Here is a 22,301-nt window from a genome sequence, read left to right on the forward strand (position 1 = left end):
TAGTATACATAGCTTATATTAATTCATGATGTTATGAATGATCAGTGTCTATTCTATTCCATCGCCACTGCATTTAGATTCTATCAAGCTCGTCTCAAGTAATCGTTTTTTGCGAACGAAAAGAGTCATATAATTGCAGCTCGATATGATCTGAGCACCGCTGTTTTGATTCACTCATCTTGTCTAGCATTCTGTACAACAAAGGCATGTACAATTCCAAAATATGACTTGCGTCTGCCAAAAATAGGCCACTTGATCGTGGCCTTAACTCATCATCTTCCATCCTCCATCCTCCGTCCTCCGTCCTCCATCCTTCGCTGACTACATAATCTTCCGGTCTCCTATACTCCCACAACCCAAAGCCCCTCAATTCATCTTATTACCTTTCCCATCATACTCATAAAAACCTTTTCCACCTTTCTTACCAACCCAACCTGCGTCAACCATCTTTACCAATAATCCTGCCGGTCTGTATTTACTATCACCCGTTTCAGAATGCAAAACTCGTTGTATATTCAAGCATGTGTCTAAGCCTATCAAATCGGCCAAAGTCAATGGACCCATTGGATGTGCCATTCCTAACTTGAAGGTCAAATCTATATCTTCTGCAGTCGCTATACCCTAGTGATCGATGAAGCAGTTTTCCAATAATCCGAAAAGTCAGTTGAAACATTGACAGAAATTATATACGAGTGATTTAACGTTGTATGATCAATCAAGACTTACCCTCTCTAAGACCATGATCGCTTCATTGATCATCGGCATGAGAATCGCATTGGCTATGAATCCAGGTGAATCGGATGATGTCGTTACTTCTATCAGATGGGATCAGAACACAGAATCAGTCAGATATACCTCGGGCCGTAAAATCAACCTCTCATCTTTTCCAGTGAATGTAGAGACAGGAAAAAGGAAAAACATCAATTGCACTCACCTTTCTTACAAGCTTTGCCAAACGCCCTAGCACGTTCGATCGTTGATTGAGAAGTCTGAAGAGCGGGTATGATCTCGACTAGTTTCCTATCGGATCATCCATAAAATAACGAGAATCAGCTTTTTAATTGTTTTTTTGCATTGGGTCTTGCAGTGAAACGCTTCCACGTACATCTGAGGAACGGGATTGAAGTAATGTATCCTATAAGTATCAACTTGATCAGCTCAATCATGTCGCCCAACTCATTCTTTCTGGTAGATCAAAAGTCCCCAATCTCGTTCATGTCTACATACCCTATAACTCTCTCTGAGCTTTTCCTTCCTTGCTCTTTCCCTAATCCCGAACCACTCCCGGCAGAAGCAGCTAATTTAGTTATACTGATTGAGCTAGTATTACTACCCAGTATCGTACTTTCCGGTAAAATATTTCCTAGTCTTTTGAATAACCTTAATTTCAATTCAGGTATCTCAGGTATTGCCTGTGCACATCGTTAACGGAGTGCTACCAGCTATTTCTCTTTGACTTTTGGTGTAGTACTTTCTTCTGAGACATGTATAAGTATGAATCGATTGCTCACCTCAATGATGATATCGACGTCGTCTTTTATAGAATCTCCAATATCACCACCTCCATCACCTTGTACACCCCTCACGCGAGATAAAGCCTCATCAGCTTCATTTTGGCTCAAACGTGATTTAGATACATCCCTCGATAAAAGTGATTTATATTTTTCCATCGCGGAGGATAAAACTGATGATGATGGATCGTGTATGGTCAATGGGACTTTGGCGTGAACTGCTGTTACATATCTGTGATAGATATCATCTCAAACCAGTCAACATGGACCCAAGAGCAAATACATAAACATATACATATTAGTAAAAAGATGTGCACACTCACGCTATTCCTAATCCCATTTGACCGGCTCCTATCACCGCTGCTTTACGAATAGGCTGAAGAATTGTCATTGTATCTGTAAGTTACGAGTATAGGCCGAGTGATCAGAGTCGCTTGATGGGACGATGATATATACAACTCCTCTTCCGATACGATCAATGTCAAATAAAACAACAGATCACAAATGTGAAGCTGTAACTCATTAAATCGAAGGATTGGACCTTTCGGCAACTCACTTCTTTCCCAATTAACCGGAGTGATCTGCAATTACGTAATGATTCATTAGCCCTGTAAACGTGGCATGAAACCCCTGAATTAGTCCAGACGCGCCTGTCACATCACCACCATAGAGAATAATATCATCATCATCATTCACCGCAATAATCTATCACAAAGAGGTCCGTGCTTTTATCTTGGTAGTACGTTGATGTATATGATATGATATATCAAAGGATCGTATCATCATCATCATCATACCATCATCTTGCTCAATTGTCCTTGCTGAACAACCTTTGTATAACCACAAGAGAACACACAAAACACAGCGATATATGGGAAAAAAGCTGCGATAATCAAAGCACAAGTTACATGTAATAGAATTCCTCGATTCGATATCATCATCATACATTGAATATATCCGAAACATCATCACCCAACCGACGATATCACTCCGACCAGTCACAGATATCATAGAATAAGCGTTCCAAGCCCCACAATAGGAGGGTGACACTTGGATTACAACACAAAAAAACAACCGAAGTAGACCTCGAACTGCGTACCATCTTCAACCTGTGCTTGTTTCGAGTAGTATTAACTGCGAAGTACTGCCTCAAGATTATTAGTGCTTCACAGCATATAAAGAACCACAAAAACCATTGAAGTTCCATTCCTTAGAGTAGAGCATAACATCTCAGCGGATAAGTGCTACATAGGATGTCAACGTCCTCGACTTCATCTTCAGCATCAGCATCAGCTTCTGCCCATGGTTTAGTGGATTCTTCCTCCAATTCAAATTTCAAGATCGTAGGAATCTGTTTAGCGGTGGGATCAGGATTATTGATCGGATCAAGTTTCGTCATTAAGAAAAAAGGATTGATAGAGTCAACTAAGAAGTATGGTAATGTCGCGGGAGAAGGTCATGGTTATTTGAAAAGTTGGTTGTGGTGGGCAGGAATGATCACCATGATAGTCGGGGAGATATGTAATTTCGTTGCTTAGTGAGTTTTCACCTCTTGAACAAATGAACATTTGGGTCGATTCGACGGAAAAACGCCAAAAGACACGAGTTGAGAAGAGGGACAGGGATCAAAGTCTGATCACTTTTCGCTCGTAGCGCTTTCACCGAAGCTATCCTGGTAACTCCCATGGGCGCTTTATCAGTTGTAGTAGCAGCGATTCTATCACATTTTTTATTGAAAGAGAAACTCACTTTTTTCGTAAGTCTACTATCTTCCTTCGCTTCGCCCTTGATCACTATTCGTTATCTTCGGTATACCTACCGACCCGAACGCCTTACAAGCATATCCGTCGATCTTAGCTGATATCTGATCTAGGGCTGGATAGGTTGTACATTATGTATAATGGGAGCTGTAATCCTCGCTTTGAACGCACCTGAACAACAATCGGTAACGACCATTAATGAATTCAAGAAATACTTCTTATCAGTCGGTTTCTTAGTTTGGGCAGGAATTCTAATAGCTGCAAGTCTAGTCATGGTCTTCTTCGTCGCTCCTAAATGGGGTAAGAAAAGCATGTTACCATATATCAGTATATGTAGTTTGATAGGTGGAATAAGTGTCAGTTGTACTCAAGGATTAGGTGCTAGTATTGTTACTAGTATACAAGGGTAAGTGATGAACTCTTTTATCTCTCTCCGTCAATGGGTGTATACCGGAGTGGGTTATAGAGAATTGGGGACTTCCACGATCGAGGGAGAAGTTATGGGTCTGAAGGTAGAGAAGCACGAGCATTATGCTGACGACGCCATCTATCGCAGTAACAATCAAGTCAAGAACTGGTTCTTCTGGTTCCTCTTCGTATTCGTTGTAGTCACTCTGTTGATCGAGTAAGCCGCATTCACTCGACGGACCGAGTCCTTGCTGAACTGGGTGTCTTACAATCAGGATTAATTATTTAAACAAAGCGCTGGAACTGTTCAAGTAAGTCATTTCAAACTATGTGATTCTTTCACGTTCAGATATGGATGCTAATCATTCACTTTATTTTCAGTACCTCGATGGTTGTTCCTGTTTACTTCTGCTTCTTCTCCTCTGCAACTTTGATCACTTCATTCATCTTATACAAGGGACTCAAGGCATCAGCAGTAACACTCATAACGATGGTACTGGGATTCTTAGTCACATGTTTAGGAATCACTTTACTTCAATTATCAAAAGTAGATCCTGAAACATTAGATAAATTAGATCGGAAATCTACAATATTGATGCAAGCTTCAAGACATCAAACTGAAGATGCTGAAAAGGGACAAGTCTCAGCAGCTGAAGATCCAGGGATGGATGCTTTGAGAGGTGGATTCGGTGCTGTTGGAAGTATAATTAGAGCAAAATCCTTTTCTAGAAGAATGAGCAGTGCTTCTTCTCTAGGAGGTGGTGGTAGTAAGAGTTTATACGGTTACGGTAATGGTAATGGTAATTTGAGTACCCATGGTTTAGGTCATCTAGAGAGATTCCAATGTGAGTATTTTTAACCATTTACATATCGTTGTTCCTGGACGTTGAGAGAAGGAAGGTTATAATGAGCTATTTGCAACTTAATCTTTATTTGGACCCGTTGGATAATGCTTACTGTTTCTCATTGACATCCTGCAGTATCCGACAACCCAATGCCATCAGATGCGATGGATCAGATATCTTTACATTCAGCCAAATCTCCTTTGTCGCCCAATTTGCCTGGACACAGTTTCCCAGGTGGTGTAGGCGGAGCACATAGTTATTTCCCTTCACCTCAAAGATCAAAATCAAATCTCAAGGCAAGTTCAAATCATCTTTTTCCTTTAACTGAAAATTCAGAATATATTCTTTTAAAATCCCTTCAAAGTTCAACTCCAATCCCAGATTCAAGTTTTTCTTCTCCTTCTTCCTCGACGTTTACACTCACTGCAACTTCTGCCACTTCAACGATGAAAGCTGTAGCTAATACAATATTTGATTCTAAACAGTTCGAAGAAGCCGATGTAGTTCATCAATATCACTATGGAACAGCACCTGATGAAACTGCCATTCATACTTATAGGAAGCACTCCCATCCACCCCCTTCACCTTCTTCCGGTGTAGGTGTCGGTGGTGCAGGTGATTTCCCAACTATGGGTTATCGACAGCCGTCAGCGACAGGATCAGTATATCCCGTTATAGAAGAAGAAGATTTCGCGTATGATAATTCTAAAAAGAAAATTTCAACCAAAGCCTATGCGAATCTCGGCCCTCTCGTATCACAGGGAACAGATGAATCGCCGTATCAATTGAATTATCTAGATCCAAATGGTATCACTCAAAACAACCCCAACATACCGCCCGCAGTATCATCATCTTCTTCGACAAAGCTGAATCCTCAACATAAAGGATTATCAGGATTATTCCATTTCCCTTCTGGACCTGATTTATCTCTAAACAACAAACATCACAATGAAAAACGACCATCCAGATCAAGATCCAAATCCAGAGAAAAGGAAAAGGAAAGGGATAGGGAAGGTGGAGAAAAGAAATTCCCATTATTGAGTAAAAAACATCGTGATGACGAATTGGATAAACAGGAAAGAACAGCTTTAGTTGAAAGTCCATCTTTCAATGACGAGGACATTGATGGAATATCAAAAGGTGGAATAGGAAGTGATGATGATGATTACGAAGGTAGAACAACAGAAGTTGGACATGCTGAAATCGGAGTGGGTAAAAGAATAAATGTTTATGAAAATAATCCAATATCCATTCAAGATCAAGATCAAGATCAAATTCAATTTCAACAAAACCGAAATCTAGATAAAAATATAACTCCTATACCTACTACTGCCACGACGAGAACGACGTTTGGTTCGAATTCAAGTGATAGATCAAGTCTGTCAGGATCAGCAACGGGATCAAGTACTGTTCAAGGAAATAGAATATCCAGTGGAAGTGGATTGATGGGTCCTAGAGCTCCAAGAGGCAGGAACGATCCACCAGGATTCGCAGGACCAAGATATGGTTCTTAGATGTCTTACTCTATGTTCCGGAAATAATGATCATGAGACGGTATCTATCCTACATCTGAATCTGCTTGGGCATTGGGCGCTGGGCGTTGGTCAAGAAAACAAAAAAGAGTAGAATGTAAAATGTCTGGTATCTTGAATCAAAATATATACGGAAAATAGGTAATTCGAGCAGTATATAAGTATATATATAGTTGTATGCAGGGACAATACTCGGATGGATAACAAGCATTGCAAATAAAATATATACATAATCGACAAGATATACTCACCGATTTTTAGATTTCTTTCAATCCGTGGAAAATTATCAAGTCCTTCAAACATACACGATACCCACACATCTCTATGTAACATTGACAGCTCACTGGTCTCAATACGCGACGTCACTTGACCCATGAACCATCTTTCAATCCAAATGTCTCACCTTCCTTGAGGCGCAAAGCAGCGGCTGCGACACCACCTTGACCATCAAGGGTATTTGAGTATACAGTGTTTCCCCACCATTTTTGAATACGCTCTCCAACTAACAACAAATCCCCCAGAAATCCTTAGTCAGCTAGCTAGCTATCTCACTACCTCATTCAAAATTGCACTCTTCAGGAGTTCAGGGATGACGAACTTTTGCGATATGGTAAGAATGAAATGGAAATTCGCTCACTATGTCCCGATTTAGGTAATTGTAAAGTAAAGAAAATGATTATGACACATAGAGCATATCCACATGTCCAAGCTGCCGATAAGGTATAATTACTAAATGAATCAGAATTAGACGTTGATTCAGTACATGTACAGTAATGACCACTCGAGTATTCTTGCTTGACAGCGATCGCCGAAGAGGAAAAGGCGCAAACTCAAACTCACTATCTAGACCACCAATGGAAATATTTCCTTCGGATGTAGTATTGAGTGATCCAACCTACTATACAGAAACTATTTTCACAAAACCGTTAATCGTTAATCGTTAATCACTCATTTTTATGCGTTACTGAACAAAATGACATTTTGACTCCCACCGAAAAAGCGAAGACGCCTTACCTGATAAAGTTTATAGGTAAATAAGGCGGCAGCAAAGAAACGCAACTGAATACTACAGGCCAACAAATATATTGCCAACCGACTTTAGGCCATCTTCTAGCCATCAACCAAGTTACAAGGGGCATTATAGCTCCCAAGAGGTAAAACCAATTCAAGTGTTTGTATAAACTCCCTGGACCGAATAACCTTTTCGGTCCAATCAGTCCATATAACACTGAAGCGGAGAAGAAAGTTCTGGTGGAAGGACACCACCATTTATCTGATTCTAAAGAACAGATATCTGGAACATTATTGAATAACCAAGTTTGGACTGATAGTTGAGTGACCGATCCTATGACACAAGCTACGATCTGAGCGAAGAACACATGTCGAGGAGGTAGATGCATGTAATGCGCCACTTTAAGATCTTGGACGAAGCCCAATGCTTGAGTAGTAGTAATATAACCGTATGTCTAGAATGAAAGAGATTCAGCTTGGAGAACACAAACGAACAGCGGAATATCATTCACCTTGAATATCATCATAGCTACAGGTTTACCAGGTATCATAGCTCCAATGACTATCTCACTCTGATTAAACCGATTCGTCAATATCCTTGATTCCGATTGGCACACTGCGCTCAAGCCATCGCTTCCTATCACTCACAATTACATTCAGCCCAACTTGCATATTTGTTATAGCTTGTAGCAGTCCGATGGGTAGAACCATCACTCCAGCCAAAGCGATAGCTATCATCAAAGCCCAGACTGGTAGCTGAGTGGGCCAAGCTTGAACAGTCGCTATACCCAGACTCAAATTCACGATTAAGATGGTCAAACACCACCATCCTGGTACGGAAGGATATTTTGAAGCTAGACGAGCGTGAACATCGGCCCTCGAAGGTGGATGGAGAAGATGGTGCCATACTGCATCAGAGGTCCACCATCAGTCCTTCAAATTCGGAAGTTCACGAGAGGTGAGCGCCTCACCTTGATGTCTAAAGAAAAGGAAGGAATGAACCACTGTGGATGTTATGCTAAATTATTTTTATCACTCGGAGTGCTTTTGTTTGGATCGACTGGAAAGCCAACCTACGCAGCGAAGTTCATTCCATATGATAGTGCTGATGTCTATGAAGAATCCGACTTTAGCTGAGCATTCCAAAGAAGTACCTCAGGCGTACAGGGAACAAGTACGTGGCAACTCACCACAGTCATATAAACGGGCGAGTATCCATCGTAGGCTGCAACATCCAAGGTAGCGTCTTCGCGAACGATTTTAGTCACGTTATATGTGGAAGCCCTATGAACACCCAACTACCTCAATTACGATGACGATGACCGGGAAGTATTGTGGCGACAATCGGCGAACTCACGTATTATCGAATACTCTGGCACTGGAAAATGGGAGGTATTTGGCGTAAAATATATTCGAATAATATAATATTGGTCCAAGGAACCAGATGAACTATTGACGTAATCGGTAAGTGCGTGATTAATGGATCGGTGCTATTCAGTACTCACGAAAAGGAAGCCTCCCAAGACATTTCCAATCACCCACCAAGGTGTGGCGAGGGGATTATTGACTGCAGCCATCATTCCCCAGTCGAAAGTTAGTATTGACATGCCAGCTCCAGTTTGGTATCCGAATAAGAGGTTTATCTATCTTGTGGCTTCAGCTGTCGCTGCTGCACAAGAAGATAGTCATCCTTACGACCTGGGAGGTGGGTTTGATCCATGTTACCCAATCAAACTACTTCAAGTCAGCTGCATTAATCCAGTTCAACGGATACACTTGTGACATACGTTGCTCAAAGCGGTAAATAGGTAGCTTGGGAAGAAGCTCCAACCGAACATCAATCCAGCGTTGACGTAAAAGAATACTTGGCGAGTCCGTGATTTAATTTGTCCTCCTTGAGGTCCCGAAGAAGCGTGAAGGGTGTTGAAGACTGCAATCATGCATCATCAGCGAGCGATTAAGAGAACCGGTGTGTTGGGATCAGAAGACTTGGTACAATAGCATGAGTCGAAGTTCAGACTTGCGAGCTGTGTTCACTAAAGTTGCAGGCCAAATCATTGATGCGGGAGTGACCAGTATTCTATGCAGTATTCCTGCGAAAGAGAACCCCAACATTTGTGTACTTGTGACTCTTTCACAGTCAATACTTAGCTTTCCGCAATCCCGGACTGATCCACCCTGGGTTCGAGCTCACAAAAGAAAGTTATATCCCCATCCCCATCGTTGATCATAGAAGAATCTTTGAGCAGCTATAATATCGGTCGCGTATGCCGATCCAGCAGATACGTTCGCCATTATATATATCTGGTATATAATTCCCAAATTACCGATCAGCTACACTTCACAATCATCTTGAACCCACGAGGTATGAGAGGCATCTCACCAGTGTATGTTCCTTGGCATTCCATTCACAGGGATTTATTACTCTCCAATAACCCTTTCTTGGTAATTTAGCCAAACCTAATCCCAATGGGTGTACGATCAATTGAGCTACTATACCTGGTACTAGTACGTTTGGATAACGATAAATGAAAAATTGATTGACACCAGGTAAGAGTATCGACATTAATATACCTAAGAACCACGATCGGAAAGTGGAAACTGGTAAAGAAGGATCATCGGTCGGATGTACAGATGTTCGTACTTCAGGATAAGGTGAATCATCTTCATCATCGTCATGTGGTCGTATATTGGCGGATTTAATGTTAGGCTGGTCGTTATGAAAGGGCTGTTGAGTTTCAAAAGATAGATTGGGATCCCAGAAGCTCCTTCAAATGATCAAGTGAGATTCGGTACAAGCATCAGAGAAGTAGACATGTGCCTCTAGAGAGACAGAGAGTGGGATGTGATACTCACTTAGCTACAGGATCCTCCTTTTCCTCCTCCGTTCTATGTCCTCTGTTCATACCATCCTCTGCTGCACCCGGATGTTCATCACATTCTTGAGTTCTGACGGAATCGCCCGCCATTGTTTCTTCGATAAACATCTCCCGCAATGGCGACTTGATGGGTCTTCCATTCAAGGTATCTAATGTCCAATCGCTCTCCTTGGAATCTTTGTGTTTGATCGAAGGTGTATTCCGACGGCCAGCCCAAGCTTGTACAAAGGGGTGAGGCTTATTCGACATGCTGTCGTCAATTGACTGTTTTGACGAATCTAGACAGAGAATGATCGGGTTTATCGAAAAGGTGTTCAAAGTATCGTTATATATGACTTTTAGATGAGTGCAAGAGGCGATTCAAAAGGTAGTCAGCCGCTTGATCTCCACACAACTCTTTCGGCTGCCGACAATGGCCAAAGCTCAAAGTAACCAGCAGGGCGGGATGTCAAAGCGTAAGTTAAGTTGAATATATCTGTATCAGTTGTTCAGGTGAGATGTGAGGAAGTGAGATGAGATGGATCAATGCTAGGTGAGCAATGTGAATAGTGTGTGTAAACATAATATAAGTGCCTGCTTGTGTGTCATTCACCTTGTCCCCTTTGAGATCTCATATGACAAACAGGGTCTATCAGTACATGTATGCTGGAACGAGTGACCAGTAAATACCCTTTGAGCAGAGTCCAGAGCATAGGTTATTCAGGAAGGAATTGGGAGATTGAGTAGGGCGAAGTGGGGGATGAAAGGATGGAGGATTACTTCAGGGATTTACTTTGTATCATCGAGCTAGTGGGCAGATCGAAATGACAAAGTGATAAACAGTGCTTGCTCTACAATGTTGAGAGCTTTGCACTTACAACGCATGCGATAGCAGCTGAAATGGATGCAAGCTCTACAGAGAAGTACTGAACTATGTTACTCTTATTTAATTCGGTTGATCTCGGATGTAATAAATATCACTCGACGATGAGATGGGATGATTTCCCGCCTCCACTTGAAAAGTCCATCGAAAACGAAAAAGGGCTCGTAGGTGATGATGAACTCGGATGACATGAAGATCTATCAATAGTAGCGTACAGCAATCAGGACTACAGTGTATAGATAGATACTCATGATGTCCCCTCCATCCCGAATAGCAGTTCTAGGCGGAGGGTTATCAGGTCTTACGACGGCGTATCATCTGTCTAAATCATTACCTTCCTCATCCAAAATTACATTGATCGAAGCGTCACCCAGAATAGGGGGATGGATCAATTCGAAACAACATCAAGTAGGATTCAAAGATGATAAAGGAGAAATAGTGGAAGGTAGCGTGACACTGGAAAGTGGACCTAGAAGTATAAGACCTAGAGGAAGTAAAGGTGCAGCTGGGATGCTAAGGATGGTAAGTGTCAAAAATCTCGTAATCGCGAGCGAGAAATCAGCTGGGTGGAAGTCAATCTTATCATATCATGAAAAACATCGAGATGGGGAGACTGACCCTATAATTATATCGTTTGAAAAGCTTCGCGATCTCGATTTGGTCAAAGATATAATACCTATACCGTTTTCTCATCCAGCAGCTAAAAATCGATATTTATTAAATACATCCACATCTGAGATATCAGCATTACCTTCTTCTCCATTATCCCTACTTCAGACTCAATCACCTTTACTTAAAGGTCTATTACCTTCTATCTTGGGTGAACCATTCAGATCTCGTTTCAAGGAAGGATCATCATCATCATCATCATCAGAGTTAGGCACTGGGATAGGAGCTAATAATGATGAGTCTGTCGATTCATTCTTTTCAAGAAGGTTCTCGCCTTCTATAGCTAAGAATCTAGCTTCAGCTATGGTTCATGGTATATACGCGGCATCAAGTAAAGAACTTTCAGTCAGAGCTGCTTTTCCCACTTTATGGGACTCAGAACAAAAATTTGGCAGCGTAGTTTTGGGTATGTTAAGAGGTGGAACAAAGACTAGACGAGAAAAAGAAGAAGAAAAGAATGAATGGTTGGAATTAGGTGAATTAGGTGGAAAAAGAGAAAAATGGAGTTTATATGGTATAAAAGGTGGTTTGGGATCTTTGACAAATTCTTTACATCAAGAAATTATCAATAATGGCGTTGAGATCAGAACGGAAGAATCAATCGAACGAATCGATCCATCAGCGTCAGCAGCTTCTTCTTCATCATCATCATCATCCCAGGCTATACAGATCAAAACGTCAAAAGGCAATTTGGAAACTGATCATATAATATCAGCTTTATCACCTCTGACTCTATCCAAACTTTTACCTTCAGAACCATCATCCTCATCCTCAACATCATTGTATCTACCTCATTTAGACGCGAATCCATATACATCAGTAGGTGTAGTCAACTTGGTATATCCACTATCAAGTGATCGAGTTCATCCAGAAGGGTTTGGTTATTTAATACCGAGATCTACAGCGACTCAAAATCCAAATGGTGTCTTAGGGGTCATATTCGATTCAACAGCTATACCACTACAATCAGATTGTAAAGGTGTCACTAAGTTAACTATAATGTTAGGCGGTCCATATTGGTCAACATATAAACCTATTTCAAAATCACCACCTGAATCAGATGAAGGATTAATCCAAAATGCAATTGACCATCTAAATATCGTTTTCCCACATCTGAAGAATATAGAACCGATAATCAAAACAGGTAAAATACATTGGAATTGTATTCCAACTTATTTACCTGGACATGGAGATAGATTGAAAGAATTAAATGAATCTATCAATAATGGTATTTGGAAGAACAAATTAAGTTTAGTAGGTAATGGTTATGGTGGGGTCGGTGTGAATGATTGTGTTTATTCCGCTGAAAATGTTGTTAATGCTTTGAAACAAGGCAATAGAGTGACGGGTTTGGAGAGATGGAAAGATTGGAATTAGATACATTATTCTGTTGTCCGTGACTAAACCCCTTGTCATACTGTACATACCTTGCATTCAACATGTTCATTTGGCACTTCCGTGAGCCATATTACGACACGACTGAAAATGTACATGCCAAGAAATGACTATATATACCTCATTGTAGGTTGACATTTTGCACTACAACTGACTGTTCTATCATCTCTTTCATCGATCCGGTGAAATCCCATCACCACCTCGATCACTGATTGTTCTAGTAGGAGTATATTCAGATGTTTCCTGCAGATTGTCATTTTGAGGATGGTGCAGTCCATTGACTTTACCTAGACTTGATAAATCCAACCGTTCGACTGTATATCCGCCACCGTTTGATTTGCGTATACTAGCGGGTGCTGTTTGAATCTCTTCTATCGTTGGATTTCCATCATCTCCACTTTTAGTCATGGAAGGCTTTTCGGATATTGGAGTCTCATTTCCTTCCATATCATCGTCATGATCCTTTCCAAAGATATCATCCATCAATTCAACTTGATTGCCGCTTTCTTCTTTCTCACTCGGAGTTATGATCACTGTTGCGTTCGAAGCTGGACTAGGTTTTGAAGAAGACGTCAACGTAGGACGGATCAATTTGCCTTTTTCCTTCAGCCGTTTAAGGACTTTATGAGTATATTCCTTGGTGAACGATTTCATTTTGGCTTTCTTATCGTCCGACAGCGATGAATGTCTAGAGGAAGCATAAGTATTTCCTCTTTTCTCCTTTTCGACCAAGATTTGAGTGCACTTGGTTCGGCGTGAGCAAAAATCAGCTGACATTCGTGCGTGACTCATTGATGTGGTGACTCACCTCTTTCGCATACCGTTTGAAGGTGTCATGTTCCATCTGTTCCTTGTATTTACTCATACTCCTCACTACGACTTCACCAACAAGCTTAGTCATCCTCTTCTCCTTTTTGGTCTCTTCATCCTCTTTCAAATCCAAAGAACTGTAATGCGATCTCTTCTGCCTTTTGCGTCGATCTTCTTCTTCAACGATCATACTTCCGGAACGACTTGATTCGGCGGCTGGAGATTCCGAAGGTGCGGGGATAAAAGGAGCTGATTGGAGATTCTGTTGAGCTAGCGCTATGATAGCATCGAGTTTTAGTCTGTCGGAAGATTGAGCGGTGGTCAAAGAGGGCTTCGATACTAGTGGAGGTGGACGTGGTGGACGTGGTCGATGGAAAGAAGGAATAGGTATACGAGGTCGAACGGGTGCTACATCCAACTGAATTTGAACATTGTTTTCCCATGCATCTGGACGACGCGGAGTTGATGTTGAATTTGATGCAGCTTCTGCGATTGTAGTAGTTCCAGCTTCATCTTCGGCATCGAGCTAATATTTCGTTAGCTAAATTCATCGCTTACATAGTCAGTCGATGCTAGCTGAACTCACCGATGCGATTTTATTCACCCTGGGAATTTTATAAGACAACTCAAGGGTGGACCAATATTCAAGAAGCTAGAATCGGTTGATTAGCATGAATCATGCAGTGAATTGATCTCTATGCGACACTCACTTGCTTGGCAAGTTTGCTGATTTCATCATCTGAACTGGTTTGCAAATCCTTGATCGGTTCTTCGATATTGGAATCTTCGATCTTATTCCGATTTTGCAATTTCCACTGATTCATGCTTTCAAGCGCCTGTGGTGAGTGTGTCAGCTGACTTTGACCGTACCGGACATGCTAGCTGATACTCACCAGAAGTACAATGTCCCGATCAGCTGCTAATTCAGCCAATACCATGCTCATCAGACTGAACCCGTGCATTCGCATGAGCTGCCGCTGTATTGCTGGATCTTCTGACATCTGTTCCCCATATTAGCTCGGTAGCATCACTCGCTACGAGAATTCAAGTCACCTTGATACGCTGCAGTAATCTAGACATCATAGTCTTATTTTCCATAGACTGACGCATGGCAGCTGCAACTTTCTGCACTTCCGGTTCTTCTATTGGACGCAGCGTGGGCTGATGGACACGGAAGGTCAGCTGGATCATGCGACGAGAAGAACTCCCGAACTCACGATGAAATCTGCATCTAATTGACGGGACTTCTTCTTTTTACTACCTTTCATACCGAATGCTTCTACTTCATCGGATATACCCAGAGCTAAAGAATACCATATCAGCCATGCTGCATCCATGGGAAATAACGGGCGCAGGATACTCACCGTCAAGGAACAGATCGTTCATGGTACTCAAGCTAACATCAGTTTGAGTCTTGCCACCTATTGTTCCAACACAATTTGGTTCACCACAATAGCATATTTGCGCGTCGTGTCTAGCGAATTAGTCAGCTCGATTTCTTGAGGTTTGATGCTCGATGCTCATGAACGATACTCACCCATATCGATCGACATTATAATTGAAAGTGATTTCTTCTCCTTTTATCACATCCCTCTTTGTGAATATACCCATACGCAATCTTCTTCCTACAACCCATTTCTGTACTTCAGAATTTGGATTACATGAATGATTGGCAAACCTTCCTATCCCTCCTTTTTTGGTTGCGTCGATGTACTATGATGGTCAAATCGGGCAGAACTTAGTAAAGATTGAACGTTCAAACGTTCAAACAGTATTCTGAAAGTGGGCAAACTCACCTCCTCCTTTTGTAGCATCATAAAGTAAAAATGTCTTATTCCTTCATCTGCATATTGCTGCATCCTCTTTCTGAATGTCCGTTCTGCTACCACTTCACCTATATACTCGTATATCAGTGTGTTTCTGTGAAATCGAATGGTATATCAGCATGCGCGTTCTTGGTATCTCATGGGAAAAAAATGATGAGGGAGTGAGATAAAAAATGACTCACGCAGGTATACTTGATCCAGCTCTTAATCCAAAACCTTTCTTTTCTGTCAAGACAACTTCGACATTTGCGTATTGTCTCCTTGCGAATCTAGAACGGGAAATACGGATACAGATCAGCATTCATTGATTTTGCACGAACGAAAAAACTCACTGTTGATTCCTACAATGTTTTCCAGCTCTACATTCCCCAGCTAAACATTCAATGAATAAAGCTCTATTTATACAATCTGATTCTGGTCCACAAGGATCTGCATCTGGGTCGTCTATGGATAGTCACAGAGTAGAAAATATCAGTTGAGCCATTATGAGTAATATTCATTCATTCTGGTGCATTGAAGGTTTAGACTCACTCTTATCGTATATACAATCACAAACCATCATTTCATCTTGTTCTCTACTCAAACCCAGATTCTTAGATTCATAATGACATTTATCCAAACTATCAAATGTCTCATGTGCTTCATCCCATGCTATTGGTAGATCATCGATTAACAAAGGGCCATTATTGATTTTCGGTATTGTCGAATGACTGGTAGATTTTGATTTCTTCGATTTGTGCGTACGTGGTTTTAAGTCTTCTTCACCTATTACTGAAGTTGGTGATGCCCTGCCTGAATTTTGATTTGAATTTGATCTAGAAGCCGAAGTAGAAGTATGAGTAGAAGTTGATCCGTTACTGTAACCAATACCATTCTTGATTTCTGGTTCAGCTGCATCATTATGTTTGAATAGATCGTCTAGAGTTTCTCTTTTTGGTGATTTCGAAATGTGTCTTGTGGATGGACCAGAATCTGAACCGTTGTTCTCCTCTATATCCATGTCCATGTCCATATCCATATCCATATCCGTATCTAACATCTCATCTTTCACCTTGTCGTCTTCCTCCACCACTTTATCAGGAGTATCTCCTTCCACCATGATGGGATAACCTGTTATTTTCGTGATCGGGTTCGATTTTCCTGATCTTGCCGCTCTATGTCAAGCGTACCATCGACATTCAAAAGCGTCTATGTATCCCAAAAACGGCGTTCAGCACATGTATCGGTACAGCGGAATGCGTTAAAACTTACGAGGGGTATAGGTAATGTACTGTTTATAGTTTTGTGCTTGTAACAAAATTGACGGAATGTCGGTGGAAAGAAGAGAAGAAAGAGTAAGAAGGGGGAAAATGTGATGACTATTTTTGTAATCGCGTGAAATCATAATGATAAACAAAGTCACCCAAACACATCAAAACACCAAAGTCGCGATGAAATGAAGCTTGAAAACATATTCTATCGTATCGTATCATCCAACGAGGTCAAGCAGCACATGCATGATGAGGCATGATGCGTTCACATGGGTGAGAATGTTGATGCGATGCAATGCATGGAGATGATGTGTAAATCGCTAATATACAACCAAGACTGATCTCTTCCGTGTACGCACCAAGAATCTATTATTCTATTTTCGCCCCTTGTCTCAATGGAGTGAAGAGGTGGAGATCAACTCCAGAAATTCCTCTTTTCACTTCCACTTCCAGGTGTAGTTATACCAGGACTCTTAACAGGTGTCTTCATTTCTTCAGAATACCAACCTGTTCCATGATCATGACCATGACCGTGACCTGGTCCTATCGTATCTTCACTTCCTTCTCTGATATTCCGCCTTGACTGAAATTCTTCTTTTAGATTTAATGTACTTAATTTTTTACCTAATTTCCACCATTTCTTCTTACCCCCAGTTTCGTTTCCATCTCTACTTCCACTACCGGTACTTCCATTTGAACCTTGGCTTAATGTAGGTGACTTTATCGATTCAAAAGGTGTGATGTATTGTGAATTTGATCCTGTCGAATTCCTTTGTATCCTTGCTTTCAATTCATAAGACTCAGATCTACTATGATACGATGATTGGTTTCCGTTGTGGTTATTGTTGGTATTGTCAACCGATTCAAAAGTAGGTGATGAGATCAGCTTTGATGATTCTCTCAATTCCTGTATCGATTTTGAACTTCTCAATTTCGAACTCGGTAAACCTTCATCTGTCAGTCCATTCGGATCTCTGTTGTAATTCTGATACGATTTTGGAGGTAAGCCGTTGATTGGAGTTTTCATTACATCGTCTTCTGTTGTCAATGGAGGTAATAATCCGTGTAAAATCGGTTTGGTCGGTGTTGGAGTAGGTGATTTATCTCTATTTGATTTTCTTGTTGGGACCAAACCTGATCCTGATCCTGATCCCGATCCTTGTTTTTGGGATGTTCCCAACGGATCCTCTTCGTCCAATGTGGAGTTTTGTAACATTCGTTTCTGTTTGAAATCCAACGCATCTCTATTGAGTTTATAATTTGTTTCCTTGATTTTGAACCAATCGAAGAAATCGATTGGTAGTTCTCTTAATTTACTTTGTTTAGGTAATGTCCAACCCATCGGTCTTGAAGAAGAGAAACTTGATCTCGAGGGGGGCCTTGAGTTGTTGTTGTTGTTATTGCTATTATCATTTATATTATCTGATATAAAAGGACTTGCAGGTGTTAATAAAAGATTTCTATAGACAACATCTTTAGGTGGTGAAGCTATTAAATATACGTTATCGTTTGGTAATAAGAAAGGTAACATGTATCTACTGTCTAATAGTTCACCTAAACATTCAGGTGCGGATTGAGGTACGAAATCACCTAATGCAATAGTACTATCAAATAAACAATCGATAGGTGTCGAATCATCTATTCTAGTCTGCATTTGTTTTGATGATATATCAGATATCGCAGTTGTATTTTGATCAATGAAAGAACCTTGATCGGACAACGAGTTTATTGATTTTCTTCTTTTTGAAGACTCTTCTAAACTGAAATGAACTCTTCTTTTTTCCCAATCTTTTTGTAGTTGAGCTAGGTATTGTGAACATTCTTCATCCATTCTCCCTTCATTCACTTCATATTTATAGTCTCTTATAGCTCTTCTCATTTGTAACGGATTGATAGCTCTCATATTCTGCATTGTTCCGATCAAAGTGTCAAAATCTTTGATTTGAGAAAGACATTGTAACCATTGTAATAGCTGAGTGACCGGTTCCAAATGTTTAGTAGCTGTTTGTGATGGAAGACCGTTGGCTCGAACCCAATCATCTAACAACGTGATATTCATTTTGATTTGAAGTGCTTTTGTTCGACATAGGTATCTCTTCTGTGCTAGGATTCGATTAAATAATTCACATGATATCCAGAAGAATATCTGTGAGAAAGCTTGAACGACAATGGCAGGATTGACTTCGTATAACTGAAGAATCAACAAAACGCCGGAGAAAATCTCTGTGATTCGAGAAGGGTTCATTTCGATCTCCATTGCGGCAGGTGTATTCGTATGGGAATGTCCAGATGTACCGCTGATATTCGAATCATGTGATATTGATCTTGGGGTACCTGCTCCCAAGCGGAGATCACTCATTGATTGATGCCTTGCGGGTGTACGTTGAGGTGTTCCATAGACAGAAGACGCCGCGGGTGAATCTTGGACATTTCGTGCTTGACCAGGACCTGGACTCGGAGCAAAGATCGATGCTGCTCGAGGTGTCTCCCGCTTCTTTTTGGGTGCAAACGATCGGAAGATAGACCATTCACCTTCGAATCGGATATCGTTAAAATCCTCCAGAGTTTCATAATCCAGTATGGCGGCATCAAGGTATACGTCAATGCGTCTTTCCGCAATTCGAATAACGAAGACTATTGATAGAGTCAGCTATTTTTTCGTGAGCACTTTGATCAAAGTCAGCTCACCATGTATAGCGTTAATCAGCTCCTCGATCATGCCGAGTAAATTCAACTCCTCGCAAGCCGCATTGAGCCCAGGATCTGATCGAAGAAGATGTAGGAGGACAGAAGAGTTGTAAGCCCAAAAAGCTAGATAAGCTAGATTTTCCACATTGCTCTTATCGTTGTCATTCAGTAGATCAGCACAGGGACAGAACTCTCTCTCAGCGTTACCACTCACATAAACCCCTTGTTCTATCCTTTCCACGATACCCTCGATCAACTCTTCTAACCAAGTCTCGTCGCATTTGTATTGAGCAAATCTTGCGTATAAGTATAATGCATTTGCGGGTAACGCGCGTTTTTGAACTGGTTGACAAACCGGTGTATAGTCTGTAATGACAATATCGAAGATGACTGGTAGTTGTGAAAGCGAGAAGACGAGCATGTTTGAGTTTAGGTCCAATTTAGAGATCTAGATTTCGTGGGAAAATCACTCATTCAGCTCAATATGTTCCCCTTTCGAGACACGACTTTTACTTACGTCAAAATCATCATCACCTATTTCACTTGAGTCCTCATAATCATCTTGTCTTTCGGCTTCTAAATCTAATTCATATCCCATCCAACCTAGACCACTATCATCTGAGGCAGCTTTACTTTCTCTTTTCGTCGGAATTGGTTTTATCAATAATTCCGGATCTACATCAACCATTCTAGCTCTTTCCCTTAACCAAGTTTCTCTTTCCAATTCTAATCTATTCCTTCTTTCTTCTCTTTCTATAGCTTCCATCTTAAGTGTTGCACGACGACGTCGACGTTCTAACATTGCTTGTCTAGCAGGTGGGAAATGAGGTATTATGGCAGTGGCTGTTTTAGGTGTCGATGATGATTCACTATAACATGTTGCGTGTTCCAAGAACAAAGCAACATCTTCTCGACCTGGTAGACCCACTACTAGATCCAATGGAGTGAGGCCTCGGTTCGTCAAGGCACGCGGAGAAGAACCACGAGAAAGAAGGAAGGAGATCAAGGGTGGGGTGGATATTAATGCAGCGAGGTGTAAAGGTGTCCAACCAGCTGCAATTGACATGATTGTAGATTAGCTTCGAGGTTACTCATCTTACCGACAGAATAGTCTCACTCCTATCTCTTCCACCACGCTGACCAACCTCTAAACCCCATCTGCCTACTATGACTCTCACACATTCTTCCTTGTCTTGTCTTCCGCATGAAGCCTGAACCGCGATTCCGACTGGACCCCAACCTTCTTCGTCTTCCAACGAATGAGCTTGACCGTCTAGTATGTCGGCCTACGTGATAAGAGATCAGCGAATACATTCGAGACTGAATGATCTTCATGCATTCGTCATGAGCATATTGATTCAGCTTGAGGAACTCACCCATTTTCCTTCTAGCTCTACGAGCCAGCCGATTAATTCCGCATCGCATCGTTCCACCCCCCATTTGAGAGCTCGACGGAGTATCAATCCCATCCTCAGTTGTCTGCCTCGTTCGCTATCTTCCTCTACATCTCCACTACTAGTCCCAAGTTCTTGAGCCTCTAATAGTTGCAGGATGTTAGAAGGCGACGGGTCGGATAGGAAGCGTGGTTCAGGAGAACGTCTGTGCGAGCTAGAGCTGAGAATACGGATTCTAGGTAAGCTTCGGTTGATCTCTGTATCACATTTCTGGACTAATCACCGCGAGGGATGATGCCCCTTGGCACGAAGGGGGCTTAGCAGGGAGAGCAAAAGTAAGAGGACCAGCTGAATCAATAGATCCAGGAAGAGGAAGTGAGACGCTGAGTGAGTCCGAAGGATACGAAGTCTCATGTTTCTGTTTTTGATGATGATCCTACCTTCTTCTATGATCATTCGAACACATGTTGAAGATGAGATTGGCAATTTATTGACTCACCGAAGTAAAGCAGAACTACTACCAGCTCTACCAGAAGATATACTAGCGGTCTCCACTTGTAAACCTCTATGATCTGGACTTGCCATTGTGAGATCTATCAAAGGACTTTCAGGTACTAAGACATGTGATAATTGTGGGTTATGAAGTGGGTTTGGCGATGCTGATGCTGATGCTGAGTGCGGGTTGAATGTCGTTGGGCGTTGAAACGAAGGTAGAGGAGGAGGGAGTATCGACGTCATGTCGAAGAGTCTATCTTGATCTTGGGATGTGATTGGATTCTCGTCCATTCAATGATTTACAATGATGCGTACAATCAATGAAGTTTTGCGAATTCTAGCAAGGTATTTTGGAATTGACTGTAGACCGTAGCCAAGGTGCTCCTCGCCTGCTGACAGACGGTACACGCTCGATTTGAAGATGATCAACCGGGTCGCGTATCACTCCCAAGTAAGTTGATTGAGATATCCCTTCTTGCTTATTGATGTTAATTGATCAATGATGATGATGATGATGATGATGATTCGAAGTGTTTACTGAAGCTTTTGGTGTTTTTGGTGTTTTTGATTTCGCGCGTGATTTTCCCCTAAAAAAGACATTTGCCCCCCCCCCTGAAGATGCTGAATGTCCTAGTACGGAAAAGTGAAGGGGATGCTATATGAGACGGTGTATACCAGTATGCCAGGTATAATTAAAGTAGCTCGACAAGTAGGAACTACCCAATGGATCTATCATCTACTCTGATTGACATCGAATCGAGTGAATGAAAGAGTTGGTGTTCGAAAGATAACGTTTGGTGTGGCTTGCTTGATTAAATCATAACTCAACTATGAATTAACCCCTTTCGGAAGTAATCACCTGACAAATCCACTTTGGAACCAAACAATTCAATCTTGCCGTTGTTCAATAGTCGGTCAGTTCTATATCTTCAGTCTTCGTGGGTGTCACATCAATTATGGGAAGTT

The 22,301-nt window shown here is 41.4% G+C and overlaps 6 protein-coding genes across 6 annotated transcripts; 2 read left to right on the forward strand and 4 right to left on the reverse strand.

Moving 5' to 3' along the window:
- Positions 1-366: 366 nt before the first annotated feature.
- On the reverse strand, positions 367-1,902 carry IL334_007001 (uncharacterized protein; the record flags this gene model as incomplete). Its single annotated transcript, XM_062938696.1, has 7 exons — positions 367-621; positions 727-815; positions 935-1,020; positions 1,106-1,135; positions 1,228-1,412; positions 1,512-1,743; positions 1,835-1,902. The coding sequence occupies 7 exons, from the start codon at positions 1,900-1,902 to the stop codon at positions 367-369; spliced, it is 945 nt and encodes a 314-aa protein (XP_062794747.1).
- Positions 1,903-2,764: 862 nt separating this feature from the next.
- On the forward strand, positions 2,765-6,038 carry IL334_007002 (uncharacterized protein; the record flags this gene model as incomplete). The annotated part of the gene is made up of 7 exons (XM_062938697.1): positions 2,765-3,048; positions 3,165-3,267; positions 3,385-3,677; positions 3,828-3,896; positions 3,955-3,990; positions 4,061-4,524; positions 4,660-6,038. The coding sequence occupies 7 exons, from the start codon at positions 2,765-2,767 to the stop codon at positions 6,036-6,038; spliced, it is 2,628 nt and encodes an 875-aa protein (XP_062794748.1).
- A 380-nt stretch (positions 6,039-6,418) lies between these two features.
- On the reverse strand, positions 6,419-10,195 carry IL334_007003 (OPT family small oligopeptide transporter; the record flags this gene model as incomplete). Its single annotated transcript, XM_062938698.1, has 17 exons — positions 6,419-6,558; positions 6,694-6,785; positions 6,897-6,965; positions 7,071-7,522; positions 7,580-7,639; positions 7,716-7,975; positions 8,039-8,085; positions 8,145-8,179; positions 8,258-8,351; positions 8,425-8,516; positions 8,573-8,710; positions 8,763-8,801; positions 8,855-8,997; positions 9,092-9,198; positions 9,262-9,371; positions 9,451-9,835; positions 9,924-10,195. The coding sequence occupies 17 exons, from the start codon at positions 10,193-10,195 to the stop codon at positions 6,419-6,421; spliced, it is 2,535 nt and encodes an 844-aa protein (XP_062794749.1).
- An 865-nt stretch (positions 10,196-11,060) lies between these two features.
- Positions 11,061-12,854, forward strand: IL334_007004 (protoporphyrinogen oxidase; the record flags this gene model as incomplete). Its single annotated transcript, XM_062938699.1, has 2 exons — positions 11,061-11,330; positions 11,451-12,854. The coding sequence occupies 2 exons, from the start codon at positions 11,061-11,063 to the stop codon at positions 12,852-12,854; spliced, it is 1,674 nt and encodes a 557-aa protein (XP_062794750.1).
- A 189-nt stretch (positions 12,855-13,043) lies between these two features.
- Positions 13,044-16,607, reverse strand: IL334_007005 (uncharacterized protein; the record flags this gene model as incomplete). The annotated part of the gene is made up of 13 exons (XM_062938700.1): positions 13,044-13,616; positions 13,681-14,208; positions 14,269-14,334; positions 14,393-14,518; positions 14,576-14,683; positions 14,736-14,843; positions 14,900-14,985; positions 15,047-15,156; positions 15,220-15,395; positions 15,479-15,602; positions 15,691-15,777; positions 15,841-15,952; positions 16,040-16,607. The coding sequence occupies 13 exons, from the start codon at positions 16,605-16,607 to the stop codon at positions 13,044-13,046; spliced, it is 2,772 nt and encodes a 923-aa protein (XP_062794751.1).
- A 566-nt stretch (positions 16,608-17,173) lies between these two features.
- IL334_007006 (uncharacterized protein) lies at positions 17,174-21,578 on the reverse strand (the record flags this gene model as incomplete). The annotated part of the gene is made up of 7 exons (XM_062938701.1): positions 17,174-19,392; positions 19,447-19,597; positions 19,661-19,894; positions 19,964-20,499; positions 20,564-20,732; positions 20,823-21,060; positions 21,340-21,578. 7 exons carry the CDS (start codon positions 21,576-21,578, stop codon positions 17,174-17,176), a joined length of 3,786 nt encoding a protein of 1,261 aa, XP_062794752.1.
- Positions 21,579-22,301: the final 723 nt, after the last annotated feature.

The sequence above is a fragment of the Kwoniella shivajii genome, chromosome 10 (assembly GCF_035658355.1).
Source record: "Kwoniella shivajii chromosome 10, complete sequence".
NCBI classification, from domain to species: Eukaryota; Fungi; Basidiomycota; class Tremellomycetes; order Tremellales; family Cryptococcaceae; genus Kwoniella; species Kwoniella shivajii.